The sequence below is a fragment of the Zophobas morio genome, unplaced genomic scaffold (genome assembly GCF_036711695.1).
Source record: "Zophobas morio isolate AGI-343-1 ecotype UQ-CSIRO unplaced genomic scaffold, CSIRO_AGI_Zmor_V1 ptg000005l, whole genome shotgun sequence".
Lineage (NCBI taxonomy): Eukaryota > Metazoa > Arthropoda > Insecta > Coleoptera > Tenebrionidae > Zophobas > Zophobas morio.
Genome location: NW_026972110.1, coordinates 16,334,503 through 16,360,595, shown reverse-complemented (window position 1 = coordinate 16,360,595; position 26,093 = coordinate 16,334,503). Strand labels below are relative to the sequence as shown.

General features: G+C 32.5%; 1 protein-coding gene across 1 annotated transcript; it reads left to right on the top strand.

Annotated features, from left to right (window-relative positions):
• The first annotated feature begins 15,477 nt into the window (after positions 1 to 15,477).
• LOC135120150 (endocuticle structural glycoprotein SgAbd-4-like) lies at positions 15,478 to 17,022 on the top strand. The gene is made up of 3 exons (XM_064044477.1): positions 15,478 to 15,586; positions 16,026 to 16,153; positions 16,478 to 17,022. Exons 1-3 carry the CDS (start codon positions 15,572 to 15,574, stop codon positions 16,758 to 16,760), a joined length of 426 nt encoding a protein of 141 aa, XP_063900547.1. The 5' UTR covers positions 15,478 to 15,571; the 3' UTR covers positions 16,761 to 17,022.
• Positions 17,023 to 26,093: the final 9,071 nt, after the last annotated feature.

Sequence of the window (26,093 nt, the reverse complement as noted above, 5' to 3'; positions counted from 1 at the left end):
GACAAGGATATCACAGACATTAAATTTATCACAGCTAAGATTAAGATTAACAACGCCATCAAAATTTTGATCGATGTTATCATTAGATGAATGAAACATGTCACAGGAATTATCACTTGTTTGACGACAAGAGTTGACAGGTTTAACAAAGACACTCTTAAAATGATCAGCGAAACCATCAACAATTTCTTGAGCTGTAGTATAGGAAATGTCATTTTGGAACATTTTTCCTGGTATACTGCTGGTTTTTCTTTTGTTAGTCATATAACTCCAGAAGTTATTTGGTTTCAATTTGATATCAGATTCAGTCGAACATATAAACTGTTTCTGTTTACGTTGTGTGCTTCTCTTTACTGACTTTTGTAAATTTTTTGCTTTGTCGCGATACATTTCAAAATTGGTCTTCTTACACAATTTGCAGTAATATTTTTTACTCTTGATGTTTTTTACATATTATCTCATTAGTAAACCACATAGGATATCAATTTCTGAATCAGGATTACTTAATGTTATTTCTTCCACATTGAACTTGCTATCAAAAGAAATTAGTGCTCCATCACTCCTGGTAAATTCTCGATTCTTTTTGAATACAATTAAACTACTTACTAAACAATTCATTAGACAAAATATGCTTGTTAAGCCAAGTTTTTCATTAATCATTGGATGGTTATCTGAATTCATAAAAAGACATGAATAGTGCTGAAATGGTTTCAACGTGTTACATTTGCGTCCGACAGAGAGATTTTGGTACAATTAAAGGGAACAGTGTAGGTACGAATCTGAACGGGAAGCGAAAAATGTAGCAGAGTTGGGGATAAAGGCAAAGCTTCACCAGTTCAAGTAAAAGCATTCCCAAAAATTAATAAAAAAAATAGATTAGAGACGGTATATGGGGCAGCTTATGTAATTTAAGAAATACAAAGTGATTATTTTATCTGTTCATGTTTGAATACTCTCTTGTAGGCAACACACTATGCACATTACAAGCAATTTTGTCGAGCCTAGTAATGTTTTTAAATTAGCAACAATCAAATCATATTCATAGCAATAAATAGGTATCCTATAATGAGTGTTCAAATCGCCTGACTTCTCTTTTTTCAGCTCTTGCTCTAAAAGCTCTCTCTGTAATTGGTTTCTACCGTTTCTAATGAGACGAAGCACCATCATTTCGAAATCAAATTACTTCTCTTACTTTTAAAAATTTAGAAATATGACTGTTCAAATTTCCTTCATCTCTTAAATTTTTTTCGAGTTTTCTAAGTACTTAGATGGAATTGTACGATTCGGATGTCGTTTAACGTATTTACGATCGACAGCATCGAAATGTCCATCACACTTTTCCAAAGCGAATGCATATCGTTTTTTTCGGAATTCGAAAACATTTGTCAGCAAAAGTTGAAAATAATTTAATAATTTGTAATCTTTTTAGAATAATTATTGATTTATGCGTTGTTTATTATTTATAAAAAAAATTAAGACGAAATTTTTTAACGAAAGTAAAATGTGTTGCCTATTTAGAAAATCTAGGCACAGTATAGCAAATACACTGTGATCTCTATACTGTGATCCAGGCGTGAACAGATCATACATTTTACACATTTCACTTTAATTTTTTAATCTTTTAATGTTGGTGATGATAAATCATAAAGATAATTGGGAACTGTTTTGTACTTGATCTTTACATATTGCTGTATGTTCTACATAATATGTTCCTTTCGGTAAAAAAAAACATAAAGCAAGTAATCTTATTCGAATGGTATATGCCAAATACTCAAGCTTTGTTACTTGCTAACTACTGCATATAAGTGCAGATAACATGAACACTTTCTATGATTAATAGAAATAAAATTAAATCAATGTTTGAAAAATGACCAAATCAATTTGTTTTAGAGTTTTGTATATTATTACTAAATCAGTGTAAATGGGTATGTACCCAATTAAACAGAAGTGCTTGGAGTGTTGCCTAACTGTAAAGAGTTGAGTTGTTGATTTTAAAGTATTGCACCTGTGGAATTATGTAATTAACCACGAATCGTTATTGGTGGCTTAATTTACATTTGTTGTTTATTTCACAAAATTATTCAATCAAGAATTAATTGCACCATAAAGTTAATTTATGTAAAAAATACTCATCCTTACTTCGCGTTCTTGTTTAAATAATAAAAACAGATATTGTAGATACAAATCATCAGGTGTGTTTATTATGTACACTTGTAAAACTATGCAAACTAAAATATTATTTAATTATGAGAAAAAATATATAAATATACAAATCTGAAATACTTTGTTTCTTATACAACTAAAGCATGGTGTTATTTACTGTGTATCCGTGATTTTATTAGACAAAACAGTTTTCAAAACTATTGAGCTGATTACTTCGAAATTTTGAGTAGTATAAACTCTGCTGGTAATTACAAGTTCTACATTCATTACTTAAAAAAACAATACAATATATTTTAAATACTATAAAGGACTTTTTGAACTTTGCATAAAGCATTAATACTATGTTTATTTGATAATCCAGTCTTCCGTTCTCCCCAAAAGGTTTTTGAGATGTTCTGAAAAAGATATGAAATAAAATTTGACTCAAAAATACCTACCTTTATTATCTAGAACTGCTTAAACAGTATCAAGAAAGTTGTTGATAACATTTTCAACAAAATGAAAAAAGTTTGTCCTTTTGAATCAACATTTTAAATGAATACCTGTTTATACTTAAATGCTAAAAATAACATTAAAGGATGTGCTTTTTTTCTTTTGCTTGACAATAATCGTAAAAGGTCACACATTTAAGGTATTCTACTATTTTTGCTAAACAAAATTATAAAAGTAGGAATTTGATAAATGTCTTTAATTTTTGACCTTCATTTTGACGGGAAAACTTTCAGTTTCTTTTAATTTTAGACAGTCTCTTGCATAGTTGAAAATCAGTCTTAAGTAATTTTTAAGAACTAATTTTCATTTAATGGAAGTGGAGGATACCATGACAAAAATTATTACTACTGTTTACCATTTTATCATAGCGAAGTAAAAAGTAAAAAAAATCTCTATTTTAGTAAGTATATATTGCAACTACAGCTAAAGTATATCATCCCATATTTATTTATTTTAATTAAATTCTATCTAAAAAACGAAACATGCTTGTTAACAACGTAATCAAACCTTTTATAAAATTGGATGCACTTACTCCACATTTTAGCATAGAAACTACAGAGTTATTACACATTTCATACATAAAATACAAAAACCGTGATACATTGAAATCGCTAAATCAACGCTCGGACTCACAAATGGCAAAAACATGCAGTTTGAATAATAATACCTAATAAATTATTGTTAAAATGTGACTAAAAAGAAATAATACAACTATAAACTACGGTGCAGATTTGACATTTGTCGACATAATTCCCACACTTTAAAATTTACAAGTTTATAATTTATTGCGAACTAAATTGACATTAAACTATATTTTGAGTAAAATATTAGGTACATTCTAGACATCAAGTTCACGGTTCGAATTTATTATTATTAGCAATGTAAATAATAATTTATGTATTATCACGAGTGAATTAGTATGCAATATACTTGCCTTATTAAGAAATGAAAAAATATTCATTTTATCTATTGAAGAAAAGCAATTATGTTATGTAATTAACCATATATGTTAAGTTTCGGTTCAGCATTGCATTTAATATCTAATAATAGAAGAATCGCTGTGGTACATGTTTATTTATGTACGTCGTAAATGCTTAATCACAATAATTAATAATAATTATGGTGCAACTGATCTTCTCTTTTGATTTTGACGCCATGGTTTTATAACGCTCCACTGTAGGCATCGTTTTCTTGCTAAATAGAACTGAGCTTTGCATAATGTGTATAGCCTCAGGAGACTAAGTTATCATATTATCACCTTATAGCCATAATTATAATAAATTAAAAGCTTAGCAGACAGCTGACCTTCATCTTCATCATGAGACACAAATTTTCTTGTCATTTGATCTTTTATTTAAATGTTTCTATTTTGACTGGTGGATCAACTGTTATATATAATTCAGGATATATTTTAGCATACATTATAAGTAGTGGCCAAACATCAAACTCATTAGATGACTGACTGAAAAAATCTACTTTCTCGAACTGTGTGCATACTTGTAATTTTTTTTCTTCTTACAAACACTACACAACGACGTAGAGAGGTGCACACATGGAATATTAATTTTAAAACTGTTTATAAAAAACAATAGTAAATAAGCTATGTGTGAGTAACGTGTGAACAAGTTATATAGTATGTGCAGTCTGTACACAGTTAAAATATCTGGATGTGTAAATCATGGAATCCCATCGAAACGATTTTTATTTTCTTTCTTGAAAGCTAAATGTCAACGAATACGTTTTTCATGCATTATTTTGTAATTCAGACGATGATTCTCACCAGTTCTCAGAGTACCAACCTTGAATGACAGCAAAATATTCAGAGAAACTGAATAGTGCATTGTTTACAGTTAAAAAGCTACTTTTTATTTGTATTCTTTTGGTCGTCGTAAATCAAATGATTTATGTGGAGAAACTAGAGTTATAGTGCGCAATTTCAATTGTATTAAATTTGCATTCCAAAATAAACCTTGAACAAAAAAAAGTAAATAAAAATTCACTAGTAAATTACTAAAAAATTTTGAAACCAAAACAGATGCATCCCTGTTCTATATAGTAGTTCAAATGTAATTACTTAAAAATGTTAAAGAATGATGTTATTTGCAAGTAATTAATTAAATTAAAAACAATGACCTTCACATTTGCATTCCCTTTCTTCCAGCGCCGCATCATTATGATAAGACATCAAAACATCCAGTAAATAACAAGTCTCTTCGACAAATTAACAAATTACTGCGAGAGTTTATCGTCCTGAATTTGAATATTCACGCCGGTAAATGATGTAACACTTAATTAATTCTAATTAGTCAACAACTAGTAAAATTAATCAGTGTAAAGATGAGTGTTGATGGTATAAGAAAGCCACTATTAAACTAATCATCGTGAGTTTATTCAGAAGTGGTTTGGACGTTTAATATGACATAATAATTTCACACGAATGATGGATAAGACTGATAAAATGATGATTTTCACTAACTGCATATTCAAGAGTATAGGATTCACTTGTTCGAAGTTAATAAGTCACGTTTATAAATGTCAATGCCATCACCTGTCTCCGTTATTATAGCAATTTCTTGGAAGATGTTCTGTGAAAACAGTTGAACTTTTTTTGCATTACGACCTTATGAACTGCAAAACGAGACATAGGAAGACTTTATTAGCCAGACGTGTGCTAAGAATACAAAAATATTGTTTCATCGGCATAATAACAATTTTTAGAATATTAGAATGCAGAAGTAGGTGTAATAGCAACTACTTTGAGTGTAAATTTTATTTTATGTCGTAACGGCGCACAACAATAATAATAAACAGCACGATAAAAATATTTCTGGTATTGTACGGTACTGCATATGTCGATGTATACAGTACTTAAATTCTGTGTCGGATTAGTCTACCTGAATGTCACACTCTCACTAAATAAAATTTCTTTTTAAGTCACATTTTTCGTTTTGTATGTACATACATAGAATGTTCCACCTTAACCGAACACTGAAATTACTTTATTATCATCATCCGTTCGTCACGTACACGAGAAATAATTTATATCGCATAGAACACTCCTTAAGAAGTAAATTCATTAATTTAAAAGGTCAAATATTTTTTTCTTGTTTTTATTATGGGACTTGTTTGTGACGTCATTAACAAGTGAGCTATGACGTCATAGACATTTTTTAAATATTTAAATAGTACTGCTGAATACTATTGTAATAAACTTTGGTATTTTTAGTAATTTAATTATTAAATGTTCCGTTAACATTTATTCTTTAATACAATTTAAGTAAAAAACTTATACAAACGACAAAACTCAACAAAGAGATAAAATAACTTAAACTTATTCATTATTATTTATTAAAAAATTACATGTTCAAAAGTTCTAGTCAAAGATATCACAATTCAACTAAGTAGCAAACGACATAATATAACTGAAGAGTTGACAAAAAAGTAAATGTCGTCTGCAAAGCACAGTTAAGAACTAGTTTATAATTATATATTTACATTTTTCTAAAATATTAAATTTGTTATTTAGTGAATGTATTCCACAAAGTGTAATAATAGCAGATTTAGAACAAGTCTGTTCAAGAAGATGGTAAAACAGGTTATCAATGAAATAATGCTTATTTTTATCCATAATTATAACTTTTCCAGAAGGTCTTTGATAGGTGTGAGAGGTCTGTTTTAAAATGACATATATTCAGATGTTAATTTTGGATCTCTTAAATCGCTTATAATTTGCAATCATTATATCTAAACCCATTTTTTGTAAAATGTATTCAAATGGGGATTTGAAGTTATTAATAGGTTGTATGGATGATTTATTGAACATAAGTCAAGGGCAAAGCCAATAATACTTAGATGGTTCGTCTGTATTAACTGGTTTATTTATCGATGGTTTAGCAATTGGTAATGGTGATATCAGTTCATATTTTAATCGTTCAGGTCTGCCATATAAGTACATACCGAATAACATACATATCGTCTGGAATTAATTCAAAGTGTATTCCTTGACATTCATTATTATTTGGAACGAAATCATGTGCTCATACATTAATTTTTCTGTTATCATTGTTACTATATATTTCTTTTTGTCATCGTTCATTACAATTACGTTGAAATGATGTACTAACATTGTATTCAAACTTTAAATATGAAACAGACCGCCATTGAGCAAATGCTTTTGCTGTAGATTTAGACCCGTAGACGTTACTTTCGGCTTCATTTCTTCGAAAATTCCAACAATTTTTCCAGAATCAATAAAATGAAAATGACAATTTTCGAGATATTTAAAAAATTTCAGTTTTAAATCGAATATTTTGCAAATATTGTTTCGGGATACTAACACGTAATGTTTCCAGAATCAGCTCGTCGGGATCTGTATTTCAGAATTTTCGGAGAACTTTTTGGCAACTTTTCAAAAATAGCAATTTTACAACACCCTATTATTTGAAATTTTTGACTGGCAAATTTTAGTAAAATTTAACAATTTACCTTTGAACAAATGTTTCTATAATATGCAAGAATTTTTAGATTTTAGTTTTTCTCAGAGCTTTTTGTAATTAATTATTATCTATCCTTCTGGATTCTGGATTCTGGATTCTTAATTTATGGGGGCTGACCGTAGCCAGCCGGCACTTAGGCCTCGCCTTTGGGCCCATTGTACCTTCCCCAAGTCCATATCAGGGTGTTTTCCCGCTCCTCTACTCGTCAAGCCATCCAACTGCTTGAATGTACTTGAGTAATGCAGAGGGTGGAAACTCCCTGATATTTGCCATACTAGGCCAGATGTCCCCTAGTATGGATTCCCTGTAGGAGGCTAGGGCTGGACACTCACGAAGAATGTGCTCAGCTGTTTCCTCTTCTTCATTGCATCCACGACAGTTTGGGTCTGTTACTACCCCTATCGTATGTAGATGTTTGTTAAACTGGTAATGTCCCGTAAGGAATCCTACCAGTTTACGCAGTTTGTCCCTTGAAAGTGAGAGATAAAATTTTGTCAACTTACGGTCTGGTGTCGCCATACAAGCTCTACTATGCCGACAGCTGCTCAACGTCGCCCATATCTGCTCATGGCGTCTATGGGTATATTGCTTTACGAGTTCGTTCGAGAGGGCGACCGAAGGCGTGATTGCCGGTTCGGGTCCCCAGAAGGGCATGCGCGCGGCTCGCTTCGCCATCTCATCTGCCCTCTCGTTTCCTTCGTTGCCACTGTGTCCTTTGATCCAACAAAGTTCCACACTATTCCTCTGCGTTACATACTTTAGCGTTTGTCTGCACTCCCAAACCAGCCCGGATCGAACCATACAGCTGTCCAGGGCTAGTAGTGCAGACTTGCTGTCAGTAAGTATGCGTATTGATTTGTTGCCGATTTCACGTTCAGCAATGATTCTAGCTCCCAGCATTATTCCCATCAGTTCTGTTTGTAAGACAGACGTGTGGGTGCCGAGAGGTACACTGATTTGTGCGTTCAGTTGTTCGGAGTAGATGCCGGCTCCTGAACCACTATCTGTTTTGGCACCATCGACATAGATATCTATGTCGGCTCGTCCTTCTGAATTATCATTCATTGATATTCTATATGTCTTCTCATATATTAATTTTGTGCCCATTCGGTCACAACCCATCCTCAACAAGGGTATTCTGTTGAACGCCTCCGTTAAGATCCGAGTGTGCTTCGTTGTGCGGCCTTGCTTGTTCCATACTCCCAGAGAGTGAAGTCTTAGAGACGTCGTCATTGCCGCTTCCTCTATGTAAAGGTTAAGAGGTGCTAAGCAAAGGAGAGTCTCCAGAGCCGCTGTGGGAGTGGTCCTCATTGCTCCTGTAACACTGAGACACGCCATTCTCTGAACGTGTTCAAGTTGCAGGGCTGTTGTTTTTTGTCTGGCTCTGGGCCACCAAACTAAAGCTCCATAGCACAGCATCGGTCTGACTATTGCCGTGTAGATCCAGAGGGCGATCTTGGGATTTAAACCCCACGACCTTCCCACCACCCTACGACATTGCCAAAGAGCCGAGCGTGCCTTTTCTACTTTATCATCTACATGCTTCTTCCAATTCAGTCGCCAGTCCAATACAACTCCCAGGTATTTGACTTCGTCCGAAAGTTGAAGCGTTGTGTTAAATATTTTTGGCATCTGTAGTGTGCCAATTTTCCTTTTCCTGGTGAACAGGATTAGTTTCGTCTTTTCTCCGTTAACGGAGAGGGTATGTCTGTTGCACCATTCCTCGACTATTTTTACTGCAGCTTGCATTATCTCACATAATGTATCTGCGTTTTTTCCTGTTAGCAGAATGACCAGATCGTCCGCGTATCCAATTGTGTGGTAGCCAAGATCATTGAGGCATCGTATCAGGCTGTCAACGACAGTATCCCACAGTACAGGAGAGAGAACTCCTCCCTGAGGACATCCCCTGTCTACAACAGCCTCGATCTCAGTGCCACCTACATTAATCATTACTTCCCTATTCCTCAGCATACTGGCCACCCACCTACTTAGGGTGGGGTCCACGTCGTGCTTTCGTAGGGCTAGTTCTATGCTTTTGAAGGTCGTTTTATCAAACGCTCCTTCAATATCCAAAAACATTCCTAAGGTGAAGAGTTTGTTCTCCATCGCCCACTCTATACGGTTTACAACTGTGTGTAAGGCCGTATCGGTGGATCTTCCTTGGATGTAGGCATGTTGGTTCGGATGTAGAGGTTGCTTGCTCAAAGCAGCCTCCCGAATCTCTTTTTCGCTTAGTCTTTCTAGCGTTTTCAGCAAGAATGATGTTAAGCTAATTGGTCTGTAAGAAAATGACAATTTTCGAGATATTTAAAAAATTTCAGTTTTAAATCGAATATTTTGCAAATATTGTTTCGGGATACTAACACGTAATGTTTCCAGAATCAGCTCGTCGGGATCTGTATTTCAGAATTTTCGGAGAACTTTTTGGCAACTTTTCAAAAATAGCAATTTTACAACACCCTATTATTTGAAATTTTTGACTGGCAAATTTTAGTAAAATTTAACAATTTACCTTTGAACAAATGTTTCTATAATATGCAAGAATTTTTAGATTTTAGTTTTTCTCAGAGCTTTTTGTAATTAATTATTATCTATCCTTCATGGGAACCATTACTATTTTCTTTCGCATCTCTGTAAAATTGTTTCCTCTGATTTATTTAGCACCCAGGTTTCGCTCGCGTAAATTACTGTTGATCTAATGATTGTCTGGTGTATTCTCACTTTTATTTTTCTTGATTTTGACAACATTAGCATGCATAGAGTACCAAAATGTTGACTCCCCGTCGCTATCCTATTCTTCTTTTCCATCATCCTCTATTGTTATCGCTAAGTGGATTAATTTTTTGACTATTTCGAATTTGTATTAATTACCACTGTATATACGATTAGTACCGGGGCGTATCGAGGCAACCCCAACGGACCTTCTAAGGCTTGATTGTCACCCTTACCATCATCCAGGGTGGAAGGGACGCTTGTCAGGGGTTACGTAATTTTCGCTGCTCCTCTTAGAATTGCACTTATGCCGAGTGACATAATTTTTTGCGCGAAGAGCGAATTGAGCGGAGAGCTGCAATTCACTGAAACCGTGACCTAATTCAACCCGACTCACGAAGCTGCAAATTCCTTGGAGTAGTGCAGTCCCCTCCGGACCCTGACGTTCACAAGAGGATCAGTCCCTATTTTTAATTGTAAATATACATATATTAATAAACTTCTTGTACGACCACGCAGTTACACACTGATTTTTTTCTCTCCTTCATAAAATGATCTTATTTCTTTTTTTTCCAGTAATTTGTCTTCTATCATGTGTAGCTTGTTATCGATATGTTGTCTGGATATATGTATTTTTCAATTTTTTTCTTATTTTTCTATATTTCTGGGTTATTTCTTCACTATTGTTTGTTAGTATTTGCTTCCGTAGGTTGCTCTTTATTTCTGTCTGTTCTCTGCAGTCTTCGTCGGAGCACCTTTTGTCCTGTCTTTTCATATTTAACTTCGTATGGCTGTCTGTCTGTCTTTAGTAAATGTAGTTTTTATCCACTTCCATCTATCCTCAATATGCATGTCCTGATTTTCCTGGTTTATTTCTTAATTAAGTTTCGCTCTATAGCTTCCTACAATTTCCGGCTATTTAATTCGCTTACGCTGTATTGTATTTTTCTTGTTTTAGTTCTGATTTTACTTTACTTTAATTACTCTCCCACTTCGAACTTCAGAGATCACACTTTTTACTTCCTGAGCGTAAGCAAAGGAAGTGTTGTAATCGAGTACGTCGGCCGACGCTCTACTTTTAAGTTTTCCGACCGTTCATGACCCCTAGAGTACGAAGAAATAGGTCTCTCGTTTCCGTCTGTCTGTCCGTCTGTCTATCCGTCTGTCTGCCGTCCCGGATTTTTATTAGTTAGATAATCTCCGAAAGTACTGGGCCGATTGTTGTCAAATTTTGTATTTATATTAGGAATATTATGTAGATGGTAAAAGGCTAACCAAAATTTGCCTAATCATCCTCACCAATAATATGGTGATGTCATTTTAAAATTGCACATAGTAAATGGGTTTTAAATTGTATGAAATATCATAATGTAATGTACGATTCCGTATTGAGTTTTTACCTGAAACGTCCAAATTTTTGGAAAAAAATCAAAATTGTAAAACAACATTTTGCAATTTAATTTAGAATCTGCCTAACCGAATGCTTTGAAATCTTGAAGATGATTTACAGTTATGATAAGAATGATATATTTATAATCAAAATATATTTACTTATCCCCTCCAAAAAATTGATGACGTCAGCTCAAAAGTTTGCCAAATAAATTCTATCTAAAATGTACATGATATTATGAGTCTGTACTTGTGATTTATCATTTCATTAATATTATTTGGATTTGCATATACAGGGTGACTCAAAAAATTAATGAATGCGTGAATTTATTTTATTGATTTAAGCAGGAACGACAAAACCGAATGCTTTGAGATCTTGGATATTTTTAAAGTTATCATAAGCATGGTAAATTTTTGATCAAAATGTATGTAAACATTGATGACGCCACCCCAAAAAAAATCCAAGTTGATATACGTGTCCTTGTAAAAATGTTGATGACGTCATCACAAAATTGTGTAAAGAAAAAACTCAACTCGAAAATGCTGGATATGTTTCATTGTAAGACAGGAGCGAGGGAAGTTCTGTCGAAACAACTTTCGACCATTTTTTTTATTATTGTTAAACCATGTTTCGTAACATTATTCTACAATTTATATTTCAGTCTTCAGCTTTTCAATGAGTTGAAAAATTCTTTAGCGATAATAATTGTGCACCCTTTTAAAACACTCCCAGAACCATTATATTGTTACGAAATAACGCCACCCCGGTACGACGCCTATGAGTTTTCTCAAGGGCTTTCTTTGTATGTACGGCCTGGAGCGGGTTGCCGGAAGTCTCGATCGCGGGCTCCAGAAAACCCTCGACGCAACTCCAGAGGAACACAGGATGATTTAAACAGCGACCACTGTCAGAAACAAGTCATTGGAGTCCAGACAATGGGAGAAGTAGCGTCTAGTCAAATCCACTCCAGTCGAGTCGGAATTATTCTGTACATAATTGCTGTACATACTGTTAGGCCTGTAGTTTTGTATTACCGAGAAATAAATTGCTGACTTTTACCCAAGCTGATTTTTAATTAACGATCTTCGTTGCAATATTTAAAAATTATTATTAGTTATTACATAATGCATATAAAATACCGGTTTAAGTTTTGACCTAGTCATCCAAGAATTTGTTGACAAAAAAAAGAATTCAGCGGAAAAGAAGGTTGAACTTGCGAAATGGCACTGATTTTAGGCAACCTACCACAACACAAGTGGATGTTTTAAGAGACGACCTACGTAATTAGGTGACGCAATGAACGGCAAAAACTGGATCAGAAATTTAAAAAATCGCGGGTATATTAAGCTGGGGTTCTTGATTTTAAACTGTGGGTAAACTGATTGGATGATATAGTTTTTCGTCTGTCATAGTCATAGTCATAGTAGTCAGAAATAATTTTCCAACATTTTCTTTGAGCTAGTTTGACAGTTTTCTAGTTACTTCAGTTGTTAAATGCATTTTTTTAACGACATAAACAAAACGTTTAATATACTGCAATAAAAACAATACTTACAAAGGTGTTTTTTCAACTTTGTAAGGATAAGCCGGATCTTCATTATGAAGTGATTATACAGGGTGATTAAAAAATGACGGATAAGCTCTATGGTAAGTTGTTAAGAAGCCTTTAAAGACTCGAGAAAAATTGTTAAAAGAATCCCTGAGCCAAATTTTTTAAAATATTAAACTTCAAATTTGAACAATTAACTACGTAATTCTGATATATGTTAATGTGAATTTAATTGTCATTCCAAAATGACATTTGTCAACAGTAAAAAATGCCTTTGTGGATAATAATCATTTAATCAAACAATTTGTTATTAAATTATAAATCACTAAATATTTAACTGTGCGTTAGAGATGCAGTTCACTAAAGCAAATCGGAATTGAATTAAGAAATTTATTCTTCAACTTCGAAGTTAAATGTTTTTTAAAATTTGGTGCAGAGATTTTTTAACATCGATCTTATTCGTCATTTTTTATTCATTCAGTGCACAGTTCGGCGGGCGTGCTGACACTGGATGCAGCTTCATAAATTTTTGAAACTTCAGACGTCAAAGTGACAGTAAGCCATGGACTATATCAAAATTTTAAAAATGACAGAAAAATAATGTCCAAGAATTTCTGGCTGCGACTATAGATAGACTATTTTCTGTGGGATAAAAAGTATATCGTAAAATATTTGTTAATTTCTTTTTCCGTCGTAAGTTGGAAGAAAAACTGTGTACAAGTGTTGTCAACAAAAGAAGAAAATTAAAAAATGATTATCTGCCAGCCGAAACCAACCCAGTTATTCACAAGTTATATTTTGAGAAAATACCTACAACGATGGATTTGGCAATTGAAAAATTGTACAACATTCTTAAGAAAAAAATATCGTAACCCAAATTACTTTTTCGAAAAGATATTCACAACTTCTAAATTCTAGTCAAAATTTGACTTTTGTGTACCTCGATGAAACATGGATTTATCAAAACGATTCTTTCATTAGTCGCTGGGTGCATGACACAGATCTACAACGTGAACTTACTAAAATTAAAAATTAAGGATGGACCTTCACCATTCACAATTTAAGTTGTTCTACGGTGTTTTTAGAGTGTTGTGACAATGTATTAAATTAAAAAATGACGACAAAGGCTACCGCACAACGATGTACGGAACAATTTTACAAAATGGGGTGGTTAGAGAGCTTATTATTACTTTTTTTGGCCAAGTTAAACCAAGAATGTGTGGTGGTTATGGATAATGCACCGTATATTACGTTCAGTTCCAAAACCACACGCCTTTTGTAGTACAAAAGTCACAGGAATATCTAGTGTCGAATTTGTTACAAAAATTTCGAAGAAACAATTGTGGGATTTAATTAAACCTTGTTCTTAGATTACTTTCGCACCATTGTCAATATAATTCGAGTGGTCTAGAGTTTTTGTAAGAACTATTTTATAACGCCTTATTATCTGGATTGGCAACACATCTGAAGGATAAAAAAAATGTTGGTATTTCTTCATCACAGCATTTTAGAAACTTTCTGTATTACCCATGGAATAAAATATATTTGATTTCTTATGTTAAACCAACGCTTGTGATGAATGACGATAAATTGTTAAAAAAAAAAGATTTTTATAAGAACTGCTGATGCATTTAAAATGAAGACGTTGGAGAATTTTTGCTAAAAAATCTTTATAAGCAGGATTGACTTGGAATTTTGTGTTATCTTGTGGAAACATGAATAGAATAGGTAATAAAATTAAAATTTCCCTTGGTTGTTCGGACCAGCAATTATTTATATACACTATACACTTTTCTTTTTTATTTGTAACGTGGTGTTGATTATTATAATCAATTGATAATTATCAATTAATCCACGCCAGCTGGTCCTTTGTGCCTGCCAAATACTTCTCTCTTCCTACATAACAGTTATTTCGCGCTGCCAAACATGCAACTAAACTTCACCTTTCTGATAATTACACAACAATTCGTCACGCACTAACTGTTTTTTTCTTGATAACATCATGGAGATTTTAGAGCATCCGTATTCTGAAAACGTCCAAGGTTACTAAATTCTTGGAAACTCCAGATTATTATCAATTTTCATTAAAAATGATTAAATTTGCAAGATGTGTCGTGACCGGACTCTCCAACACCATTTTTTCCAATTTATGTAAAAACAGTATTTATAATGAATCTCCCTTAAGGGCATCCACAACACTCGCTTCAACAATGCACGCATGAGAAGAAATTTATTTTGATATTTACCGACAGTGGGCGCAAACCATGCTAAATTATAATGAATTTATAAATTCACAGAAATGTTTCGAATTTCTTAATGCTTTGTGCCCGCAACGACGCTCATAAACAGGGTGCAACCTTTGACAGCGCGTCAATAAATCTGATCTCATAATCTCATTCATTTCATTCTTTGAGATTACTTAAGTCACCATTATCATATCGTTAGCATCGATAATGAAATACACCAGCAAAGAGGCATAAAGATGCGTCGCATTGTTTAGAAAAAATAAAATGTACTGCGTACAGTGAGTTACAATGGACCATGTAAATAATCGCACTTCTCTACAAACAATGACAGATTATAACGATGTGGGAAGACGCAGCATGATGCCATTTACAATGTTGTAATAAACGTCTTCGATATGCAATTGAAGGGGGAAGTAATAACACCGAGTACATACATGTGGTAGTATAAATAGGAGAAGACTCAACAGTCCGTGTTTTAAATATTGTTTTGTTGCCATTTGTTACTGTGCCCATTGTGACGATGGACTGGACCAACGTAAGTACAGTGATGTGATTCAAAGGGTCATTTTTTATTAATATTATCACAAAAAAAATCCTGAAGTCTTGATACTATTAACTTTTTTTTTAATGTTGACTGTAAACATTTTTTAAATTTCATTCAAATTTAAGTTATCAATATTTAATCTAGATGTTGTTTATTTTATGGTCTACTTGAAATTTTTATTACACAATTTTGCATTTAAATAAATATTAACTGAACAAATTATTATCTTAAAGTTTAATTTTCGTTGGCTTGCAATGACCAAACTTATTTCTACTGGAAAATTCCATACCTTTTATCAAATTAATTTGACTTGATAAGGGGTGGTTTTTTTGAAAAATATTACAAAAGTGAAAAAGTTTGTCCAAATTCTTGATATTGGAATGTGTGTCAAAAATAACAAAATTTATAACTTTTTTTTTTTGAAATGTAGGTCTTATTTTTGACGACGTGGTTGTACTTGGCAAGTGGAGCTCCTCAGGTCGGCCAGTCCCCGCAAAGAGAAATTAAGATAATCAGCCAAACCAACAACATCCAGCCAGACGGCGGTTACGAGTGGAGGTAATATAAACTATCTGAAACCTTTAATTGACCTGTAGCCTGATGACACCTAGCAAAACCCACCACGACAACTAATAAAACTATCACAATAATTATCCTTGCGATATTCGCATTCAGGGTGAAAAATCCGGAGAAAGTTAAAGGTCATTTGCTTCTTCTTCAATCCCAGAAAATAATAAGCTCAAAATTGCATAAAGATACTTATCACACAACATTGTTATATTGTGTGGAAATGACATTTGTAGGAATCCGTGTCGAAATTGGATAATGCAATTGGTTTTGCTTTTGTGTACTGTTGTAATTACCACACAATGATTTTTGCAGTTATGAAGCCGAAAACGGGATCAAAGCGCAAGAAACTGGGACGCTGAAGAAGACGAAGGATCCCGAAAACGGGGACGTCATCGTCGCAAACGGGGGCTACTCTTACACGGATCCCGAGGGCAACCAAATTTCGCTTACGTATGTGGCCGACGACGAGGGCGGCTTCCAGCCACAGGGAGCGCATCTGCCCACGCCGCCCCCAATTCCGCCCAATATCAAAAGGGCGCTGGACTGGATAGCGTCCCAGCCGTCCACCACCGAAAGAGCGGGAAAACGAAAATAGGCTGAAATGGGATTCTTGTATGTGTATTGCTGTCGACCTTGCAAACGATTGTAAATATGCATGTTTCTGTGATTAAGTTATGTAATTGAAAATGACACATATAAGCAAACTCGGATGCAGGTACAGAGGAAACCTGTGGTGGCAGCAATTTCTGGATTTACTGCTTACGGACATTTATCATGACTCGGTTTCTACTTTATTTATATCCCTTGTATTATACTATTTCATAAAAAATAAATGCTTTATTTTGTGCAAGTCTTAACATCTTGTTTTACTCACTTATGATAATTTACACTTACAAAACAACTTTTTGTGGTTGCAGTTTTGACCTTTCAACTGCGCTTCATCTGTAATTAATGTTAACGCGCTGGTAAACATCGTGAGGAGGTGACAATCCGTGGTTTTACTACACTATTACTGCAAATACGAAGATAATAAATATAATGACTCTGTGGTTGTATGGGGTTTTAGTTTTATGATGCAGAAGTCAAAATTGATCAATGACTTACATACACATAAACAATGGGTCATTATTTTGGTGTACCTGTATCTGGAATGTGTTTACTTAATTAACTGACTATAACTATAAGAGGAATGTTAATGATTTTATATAAGATAAAAGTTTAGAATCGCTCACCATAAAATCACAGTAAACAAAAGGTGATAAAGATGAGAGCAGCACTTTTTACATGCATTAACTCTGAAGGTATTACATCTGTCACGAATTGTTGTCTTCAGGTTTTTTTATCTTGTAAACGACTTTAGTTTTCGTGTAATTGAGGTATATGTAAGGAACGTCAGTTTGACGAATGACTACTTTCATATTTTATAGATTCGTCGTATCTCGAAGAATATGAAAAAGTAGGTCTTCCAATTATGTTTGTCTGGCATACATAGTCTATTAGCATTTATAGACAGACAATCTCCAATATTACTGAACTGATTGTTGTGCAATTTACCTGTTTTAAGAGTATCGTAGTAAAAAGTTAAGCTTCTTTCTTTGTGGTTTAATAATGCATGCATGTTTTTAAACATTATGAATAAATAAATTTTAAAAACAAATTTTATAGCATCTTTTAAAGTCAAAAACTAACACGAATATTTTTTTTATAAATCTAGCAAAAGATATAAGGTTCAGTAATGTAATTTGAATTTTTTGTATTGTTAAACAAGAAATAATGTTTAATGAATTTGTTTATATTGATTAAATCACATATGGATTATTTATTTTTTCCAAAATTGTGGGATAGTATTTTTTATTTTATTTACAGACATGTTCATAGAAATAAAATGTGCAGAGTCAACTTTTATAATTTATATATAACTTGCTTCAATGTGCTTCAGGGACAAGGAAAGTTCGATCTAAATAACTTTAGATGCTTCGAGGGCTCATTTATTTACTTCCTTCATCGAACGACTGGCTAGCTACTTTCATATTTTCTCGTGTCGTGATCCGCAGAGTATGATAAAATAGGTCTCCCGTTTCCGTCTGTGTGTCTGTCCGCCGTTTGTGTCAATTTTTGTTGTGTAGAAAATCTTCGAAACTACTGGAGACCGAACTCAACTTCCTCTAGTCACCTCCACCAATAATGCGACGACTTCAAAACTGAACATAGTAAATGAGTTTTAAATTGTATAAGATAACATAGTCCTAGACGTGTAGTTTATGAATCCCTGTTGGGTTTTTACCCCAGATATATACATTTTTGGAAAAAAAAAAAATTGTATAACAATATTTTGCACTATAATTATGAATTTGCAAAACCGAATTCTTTGAAATCTTGTAGTGTACATTTTTAATCAAAATATACCGAGTGACATAAATAAAAGAACACCATGAAGGAATAATAATTTTGTAATAAAATTTTATATATAGGCTACGGATTGTTAAAATAAGATTTGTTTAGAATTTGCGTCACTCTAGACCCTGTGGAAGAAGTTGAAGTCTTAATAAAATCTTAACCCTTGCCATCCAAAATTTGATCAAAAATGTTTGGGATTTGATAGGCATTAAGCTACCCAATGTATCCCGCCCTTCAGAGTCTTCAGAAGGATTTCAGCACCAAGTATAGGCGGCATAAGATGAAATGTAATTGTACTTCTTCAGTGCACAAACAAAAATGTTTTTCTTAAAATCACTGGACCCATCACATTAAAATTCTTATCAATTCTTATTCTGACAACCTTTACTATGTGCACAAAATTTCATTAGAAAATCACGATTCCTTCTTGGTGTTCTTTTCCTTTTGAGACTCAGTGTATATTTGTCTATTTTATTACCCCTATTTTATTGGATAAATCAGGAACGGCTCACTCCATTTTCCGGAAAATTTGGCCTTCCACAAATGTTGATGGCGTCATCTCAAAATTATGGAAAGGAAAACCCATTTGAATACACACGTAGAATGTGTCTTTACATTTACTTCAATTTTTTAGTTTTCATAAAAAAAATTAAATACGCAAAATCAAACTTTACAATTTTTCTTCAATTTTATTGTGATTATTATTGCACTTCAGGGGTGAGGGAAGTTCTTTCGAAATAACCTTCGATCAATTTTTTATCATGGATTTAGATAAATTCCAGTTTAAGTTTTGAAAAAAAAAAAATGCTCTAAGATTATTTAAATAAAACTTTCCCGAAAATTTATAAAAATTGATTTTGCGAAAATTAGTTTTTTATGATGACCCCTATAAGTTAAAAAATATAGTAATCACAGTGTAAGAAAAAAAACTCTGAGATTGCCCTTATACTGGTATAAAATGTTATTATTATATAATTTGGGAAAGTTTGGATGCCTAGGGTAAAACTCAAGGTGGATTCATAAACTACAAATACAGAGGTATATTATTTTATCAAATTTAAACAGTATTTACCAGACAAAATTTTAAAGCGAAAAAGTGCAATATTTCAGTAGGAAATTCTGGATAAAGGGTAGGAGCTATCGAAGAAATGAGTACAAAACTAAGTTGTAAAGATCGAAATTTAACAAGATTTAATAATGCTTGTTTTGAAAAAAGGTATCAAAAAACTGCAGTATTTTAGTGGGCAATTCTGAAAAAATGAGACCAAAAGATGTCTTTGAATAAATTTCGAAAATTGGCCGAAATTTTCACAGGGAGGGGGGGGGGGGGTTACATGGAATTGTTGATGTGGCTAGTCAGACAAACTTAGAAGTTAGATTACTGAATTTCACACAGGCGGTTTGGCACTTCTGGAAATCTGTCTAATAACAATCGACATAGACGACAGATGAAGAGACAGACAGACTGATAAAAAGCACACGGAAACGGGAGACCTATTTTTTCGTATTCTAGCTGTCATGGAACGTGAGGAAACATGAAAGTACAGTCAGGAAGTAACATGACATTTTTAGAAAATTTTATTTCTAATAATAAGTACAAGAACTGGTTTTAGCAGAAAGTAATCTCATAACAACATAAAAAATAGCTGCTCTCCATTAAATTAAACAATTTCGAATACTTAATAATCATTATTACAACGAATTGAAAGGGTATGTGATGAAGAATCCAGCATATTTATAATACAGTTAGCACAATGAAAATGTAACTTAATGGCAATTTTACCATACACATATTATTTGAACACTCGCTAATTACTTATAATTATAAATTACAGAAAACCTGATATGAGTCTGATTTACAGACAAGGCAATCTATCGATTTTTCCAGCTTGAAATTATTAGAGAGATAACTTCAAAATTATGGAACCGATTCTTTTGAAATTTTAAGCATCCTTTAGAAGTCTGATGGAGATACGAAAAAGCTCATCTCCAAAACTTGATAACGTCATCTTAATAAATTAAAAAATATTTTAACATAATATTATTCTTTATTCCAGATTTAATATTCCATCCTTAGATTTAATTTTCGAACAGAGATTTTCCTATAAAAAACATATATTGATGAAGTCACATCAAAATTGTGTATAGTACTAGAAGATCACTTTAAATGCATACTGATAAAATTTTATGACATAAGTAGGATTATTTGGTTGACAATGCTGAGTCGGCTTTAAACTTGTAAGCCATGTTGCGTGCCTACAGAATTTCCTGTGTTGCCCCAAGCAGACGGTTTTTGGCGGTCGTATCTGTATAATTTATGCTTTTAGAGTTTTGCAGATTAGTTTCTTTGACTAAAGTTGTAAGATATTATTAGTATGTATTTAAAGTGATCTTAGTATAAAAATTTTATAAATTAACATATTCCTTCATTTGTGGTTTATGAATCCGTCTTGATTTGGTTTGTTATTATTATAATTTCTATTATTCAACTAAGTACTGGAAACATGGGTGATGGCTCAGTGACCACTAGGTTAGCTTGGCATCTAAAGGATCTCAGGTTCGATCTTCCAATAAGGGAAAAAAGACTAGATCTTTTTCCCTTACACTGTGACTAACTAGTTAAGATTATTTTAATTTATAATTTTTCCATAAAACTGAATTTGTTTTTCTTTGATTACAAAATGCTAAAATAATATTTTTGAAATCAAAAAATTAGGCAAGTTATCAATCGAATAGAAACAATTGTGAATTGTCCCCTTCGGCCTCTTATGCATTTATGGTTTATTAGAACAATGCATTTGAATCAATGTAAAATCTAGTTTTTTTTTTGTTTTTGGTATTTTGATGCGTGTGGTTGCTCTAACTGACACTTTATTTAGAATTGCCAATAAACAATTTATTTTTTTGTTTAAATAAAAAATGGCTACCCCGACTTTTCAGAAAATGTGTGAATATAGTAATGTTACTGTTATCCAAATTGAGATACGTGTCCTTGTTGAAATGGTCATCACAATTTTCTTGAGACATGCGAATAAAATCCTTCTTTGCCTTTATTTTACTACACAGATATCTTTATTTTAACTTATAGGAGTTATCATAAAAAAAGATCAAATTTTATAAATTATACTGCACTTCAGGGGCGAGGGAAGTTCTGTCAAAAAAACCATCGATCAACTTTTTAATTTCCTAAAGTAACGTAAGTACCGAGAGAGATTTGTATTTTTAGTCGCTGTTTTTTCACTTTGACCTTTAAAACTGACGGTAATCAGACAAGATGAAAATTATATCAAAGACAAATCTTCAAAAATCCATGGCTACCTTTAATCGCATTTTTCTAGCTCCCTCAATATTAACAAAATCGTAATACAAGCAAAGGTGTTTCATTAAATAGTCGTAATGTCAGCTCAGAGTGACTTTTGTAAAAATTTTAAACATAAAATATGAAAAACGGTGCCGATTGTCATTCTGTTTTTTCAAAATTTTAATACTACGAGTATGTCGCTTATCAAGAAAAATATGGCATTCTTTGAAATGAAATCGAACAGATAGTAAAACTTAACCACATAAAATAAATGTAACCTTTCCAAAAAAGGTGACTTCATTTAAAAATATTGTTAAATAAATCTCAGTTTAAAGGTGCAGCGTAATAACACGCTCGTTCATTTGTACAACCGATTTTATTTCTACTTCACGTTTAAAAGTTGACCCAAAAAACATTTAACACCATCAAATTTTACCATCTAGGTACCTTGAAGATTTCACAATTCTTCGTCATTTTGGGATAAGTACTAATGTTCACTTGGGGTTACACTAAACTTTATCAAAGAATCCTCCTGAGAAATTTGGGGAGAAATATTCGTTTGACATTTATTAGGGTTTCTGAAATGTCTCAAAAAAAGTTTTCTTTTTCTCATAATAGTTTTCTTATTTTATGTTTTAATCTTTCTGTACTATCGTATATAAGCTATTCAAAAACATTGTAAACATGGTAGATATAGCAATGATATCAGTTTTTGTGTGTTTTTATTTTTTATACCAGTCAGAGACCGGGCTCATGAGGGTAACATTCAAGTAATCACTACAAATGGTCACCGTTCGTGCTCAATTGCAGAATAAGGCTGTGTAGCTGTGTTATATTTTAATTGCATTAAATATTGAACGTATTTATTTAATTAAGTAGGTACTTTTATAATAAACGTTGAAGACTTGTAATTATTCCATTACTAATACGTATATTGTTGTTTTATAATTAAAACATCTACAATAACAGAAGACAATGTTTTGAAATATTCTTAGTGTTAACATTAAAACCTTAACCTATTGTTGTACCTGGTTAATAGTAATAGAACCATCTTTTGTATCTTCACAGAGAGTTTAACCTTGCCTGAAGCAAAAAATTAATCATTAAATTTTTCAATAGTGGCATTCAATAGACACGAATAGTGCACTGTGTTTATATCGCTAATTAACCGAGGGCACAACTATAAAATGTTTTTTATATCGCTAATGTAAGAAACGATACACAACATTGAAAGGATTTATAAATTGTTGCAACAGAAGTGTGCAGGATAGCATGATAGCTTGCCGATAGTGTAACGTTGCCTGCATAGGACGAACCCAAAAACGAAGAACAACGTGTTTTTCGACTCAATTCAGCTAGATCATTAATATAACCAAAGTCATTTTCTTTCCAAAGACAACAATTAAAAAATAAACAGTAATTATTATTTTACAAAATATGCTACAAGTGTTTTATAGTCAGGATGAATATATACGAATAATAAGAAAATCGTCTTGCGAAAGAAATTCCAGGTTGTGGTTTTGCCTTATACGCTCGTTTCTGGAAATAAAGCTTACCAAATGTACAAACCATCGATTAATAATAATTCTCACATTAGTTGTTCCATTTTCAAGGACTGTCTTGAAATTTCTAAATATTGTAAACTAAAATGAGTCAACTATTGGGTAAGCGAAAATATGTACTGTGTACATATAATAAAATATTTATATAATGAAAACTCAAATAGTTAGTTCTTTAGTAATAGATCAAACTTGTTTGATTTCTCATTAACGCCTTTACATTTTCGATTAGTAATGATAACAATTTTCTTATTAAAATTCAGCGTTAAAATGTTGTACGCAAAATGATGTATAGGCATTAAGAAGAGAAATCTAAAATTTGTAATTTCAATTTTGTAAGCACTTATCAACTGCGTTTTTAATTTTTAAGTTAACTCTACAAAATTCTTCAGTAAATATTTAACCTCTAAATTACTTATACATAATAAAGTAAATGAGAATCATGGAAAATACGTTTAATTGTTTATAAACAACCAAGATGAAATTACAGTAGAGACATCTTTACCGCCACACCATAAATGGAAAGTATTGTTTCTCTGCAACAGAGGTCTCTCAATATCTGCAATAAACACACAACATCCCAGATAAAATTTTGCACACTAGTACTTACGCAATTACATTAATTTGCAAATGTGTACACAAATGATACGAAATTAATTTCATCACCAGTCATCACCTAGTGACCCAGTGGTGCCTGATCTATGCGTCGAAAACAATTTTAACAACTAATTAATTATTTATTAATTTGATAATTTATTCGATAAATTAATTTAACCATTAGTTACTTGACTAATTGAATTATAAATATGTTTCGCTTAATAATTGAAACTCGGAGACGACACTTTCACTAAAGTTTCATCTTGTGAACGGCATTGTCAAGGAGACGCGTGCATAACCCATATGAAGGTGGAAATCTGTTTATTGCTATGGTCGTCCAGATTTTATCTGGCACCATTCCAACAATGTTATTGGTTTTGTTAAAAGTAACACATTCGACCTTAAAGAACAATGGTCGGAACCGGATATCTCGTTACAAAATTGCCAATTTTGTTTGCTGTAACGCTAACGCTTTTTATAACCGACAATAAAATATTTAACATTTAATTGACAGCTAGAATTTTGAACAAATATGTACACAGATATTACGCACCTTCAGCGGTTTATTTTGCATTGAGCAAACATGACTTTTTTTCTTTTTGCAGATGAAATATCGATCCACATAGTTTCAAGTTTGCAAGATTATGGACCGATTTTACTTTCAGCTGCAAGACGTCACTACGAATCTTCGCTTCACGTTATTTAAATTAGGACGTGTTTTATCGAATCGTGAAAGGTTCCACCGATTATTTCTGCCTAGAAAAAATTGTTCTCACTGAACAAATTGCAAAATATTCTCGAATCAAATGAAATCGTTTTGACATACTTCACCGAAATTTTGTGTTTACCGTTTTTCTGTGAACTTGACTTCTTTTTTTTTTCGTCTGTGTAACAAATTAACCAGTTTGTGAGAGTCATGGTCAGTTCTAAGATAAACCCTGAACTTCACGGTGTGATGGTACCTATAAATTTCACGGTGATATAAATGTCTGGAATTTTAATAATGAAATGTGGTGTAACACGACTTGGTAAAAATATCAGATGAACTGATTTAAATTCTATTAGGAACGTTCTTAGGACGAAAATGAACGTCGATTTAGGAGCAACCTTGCAAGGACATCGTACTTTCTATTATGAAACCGATTAAGTGAGATTACGTGTATCTATCCTTAGCTGTGTGATTTAAGTATTAAGCTTTTAAGTTTTTATAAAGTAATTATTCCTAAAATCAGCTCCAAAATAAAAGTTATAGATGTTACTTCCTTATTATTTGAATTATTATGTTTACCACATGGTAAAGTATTCTGTTATATTATTCTTGCTGTTTTCTTTACCAATCTCATCACAACTTTTAATAGTTTTAAAACTTAAGGGTGTGGTAGCTTAGAAAAACTAGCAATTTTTTCCAGTATTAACTTCAGAATTTGGATTTGTCTTAAATAACTTGGAAACTAAAAAGCTAAAATATTAGTACACAGTTAAGGTTAAAAAAATCCATAAACTCCTAGTATTTGTTTAAACTAAATATTTTACAATTCATGTACTTAAGTAATACAAAATGTACTAGCAATTCAAAAGAAATGATCCAATTTAAAGTAACTTGTGAGATAACAGTATTCCTATTAAAATTTTTGACCACTGTAGGATTTGTTTGTTCATAGTGGCACTAAATAACATTTTCATTATTAATGACTAGCGGCAGCACAGAACCACTAATTCAGATAAATTACATGAAAAAGATCATAAATATTTATTTAGTAATTATAGATATTTGAAAAGTTGAGTAATATTTATGTTTAACATTTTCAGTCTATACGTATGGGTTTAATGCAATTGTCATTCTCATCACTACAAAGTGGCAAAAGAAAACCAAGGTTACTTTAGTTATTATCTACGTAATACAAATTGATTAAGTTATTTATTGTACTAATAACCATAATACTCACACCTAACAGGACTATCTTACTCGAAAACTCCGTCTAAAATCACTATGAACATTCATTCATTGAAAAACGTACAACCTTTGGACATTTAACATTTCTGCAGTTAAGCCATCATCTATAAATAGCCAAAT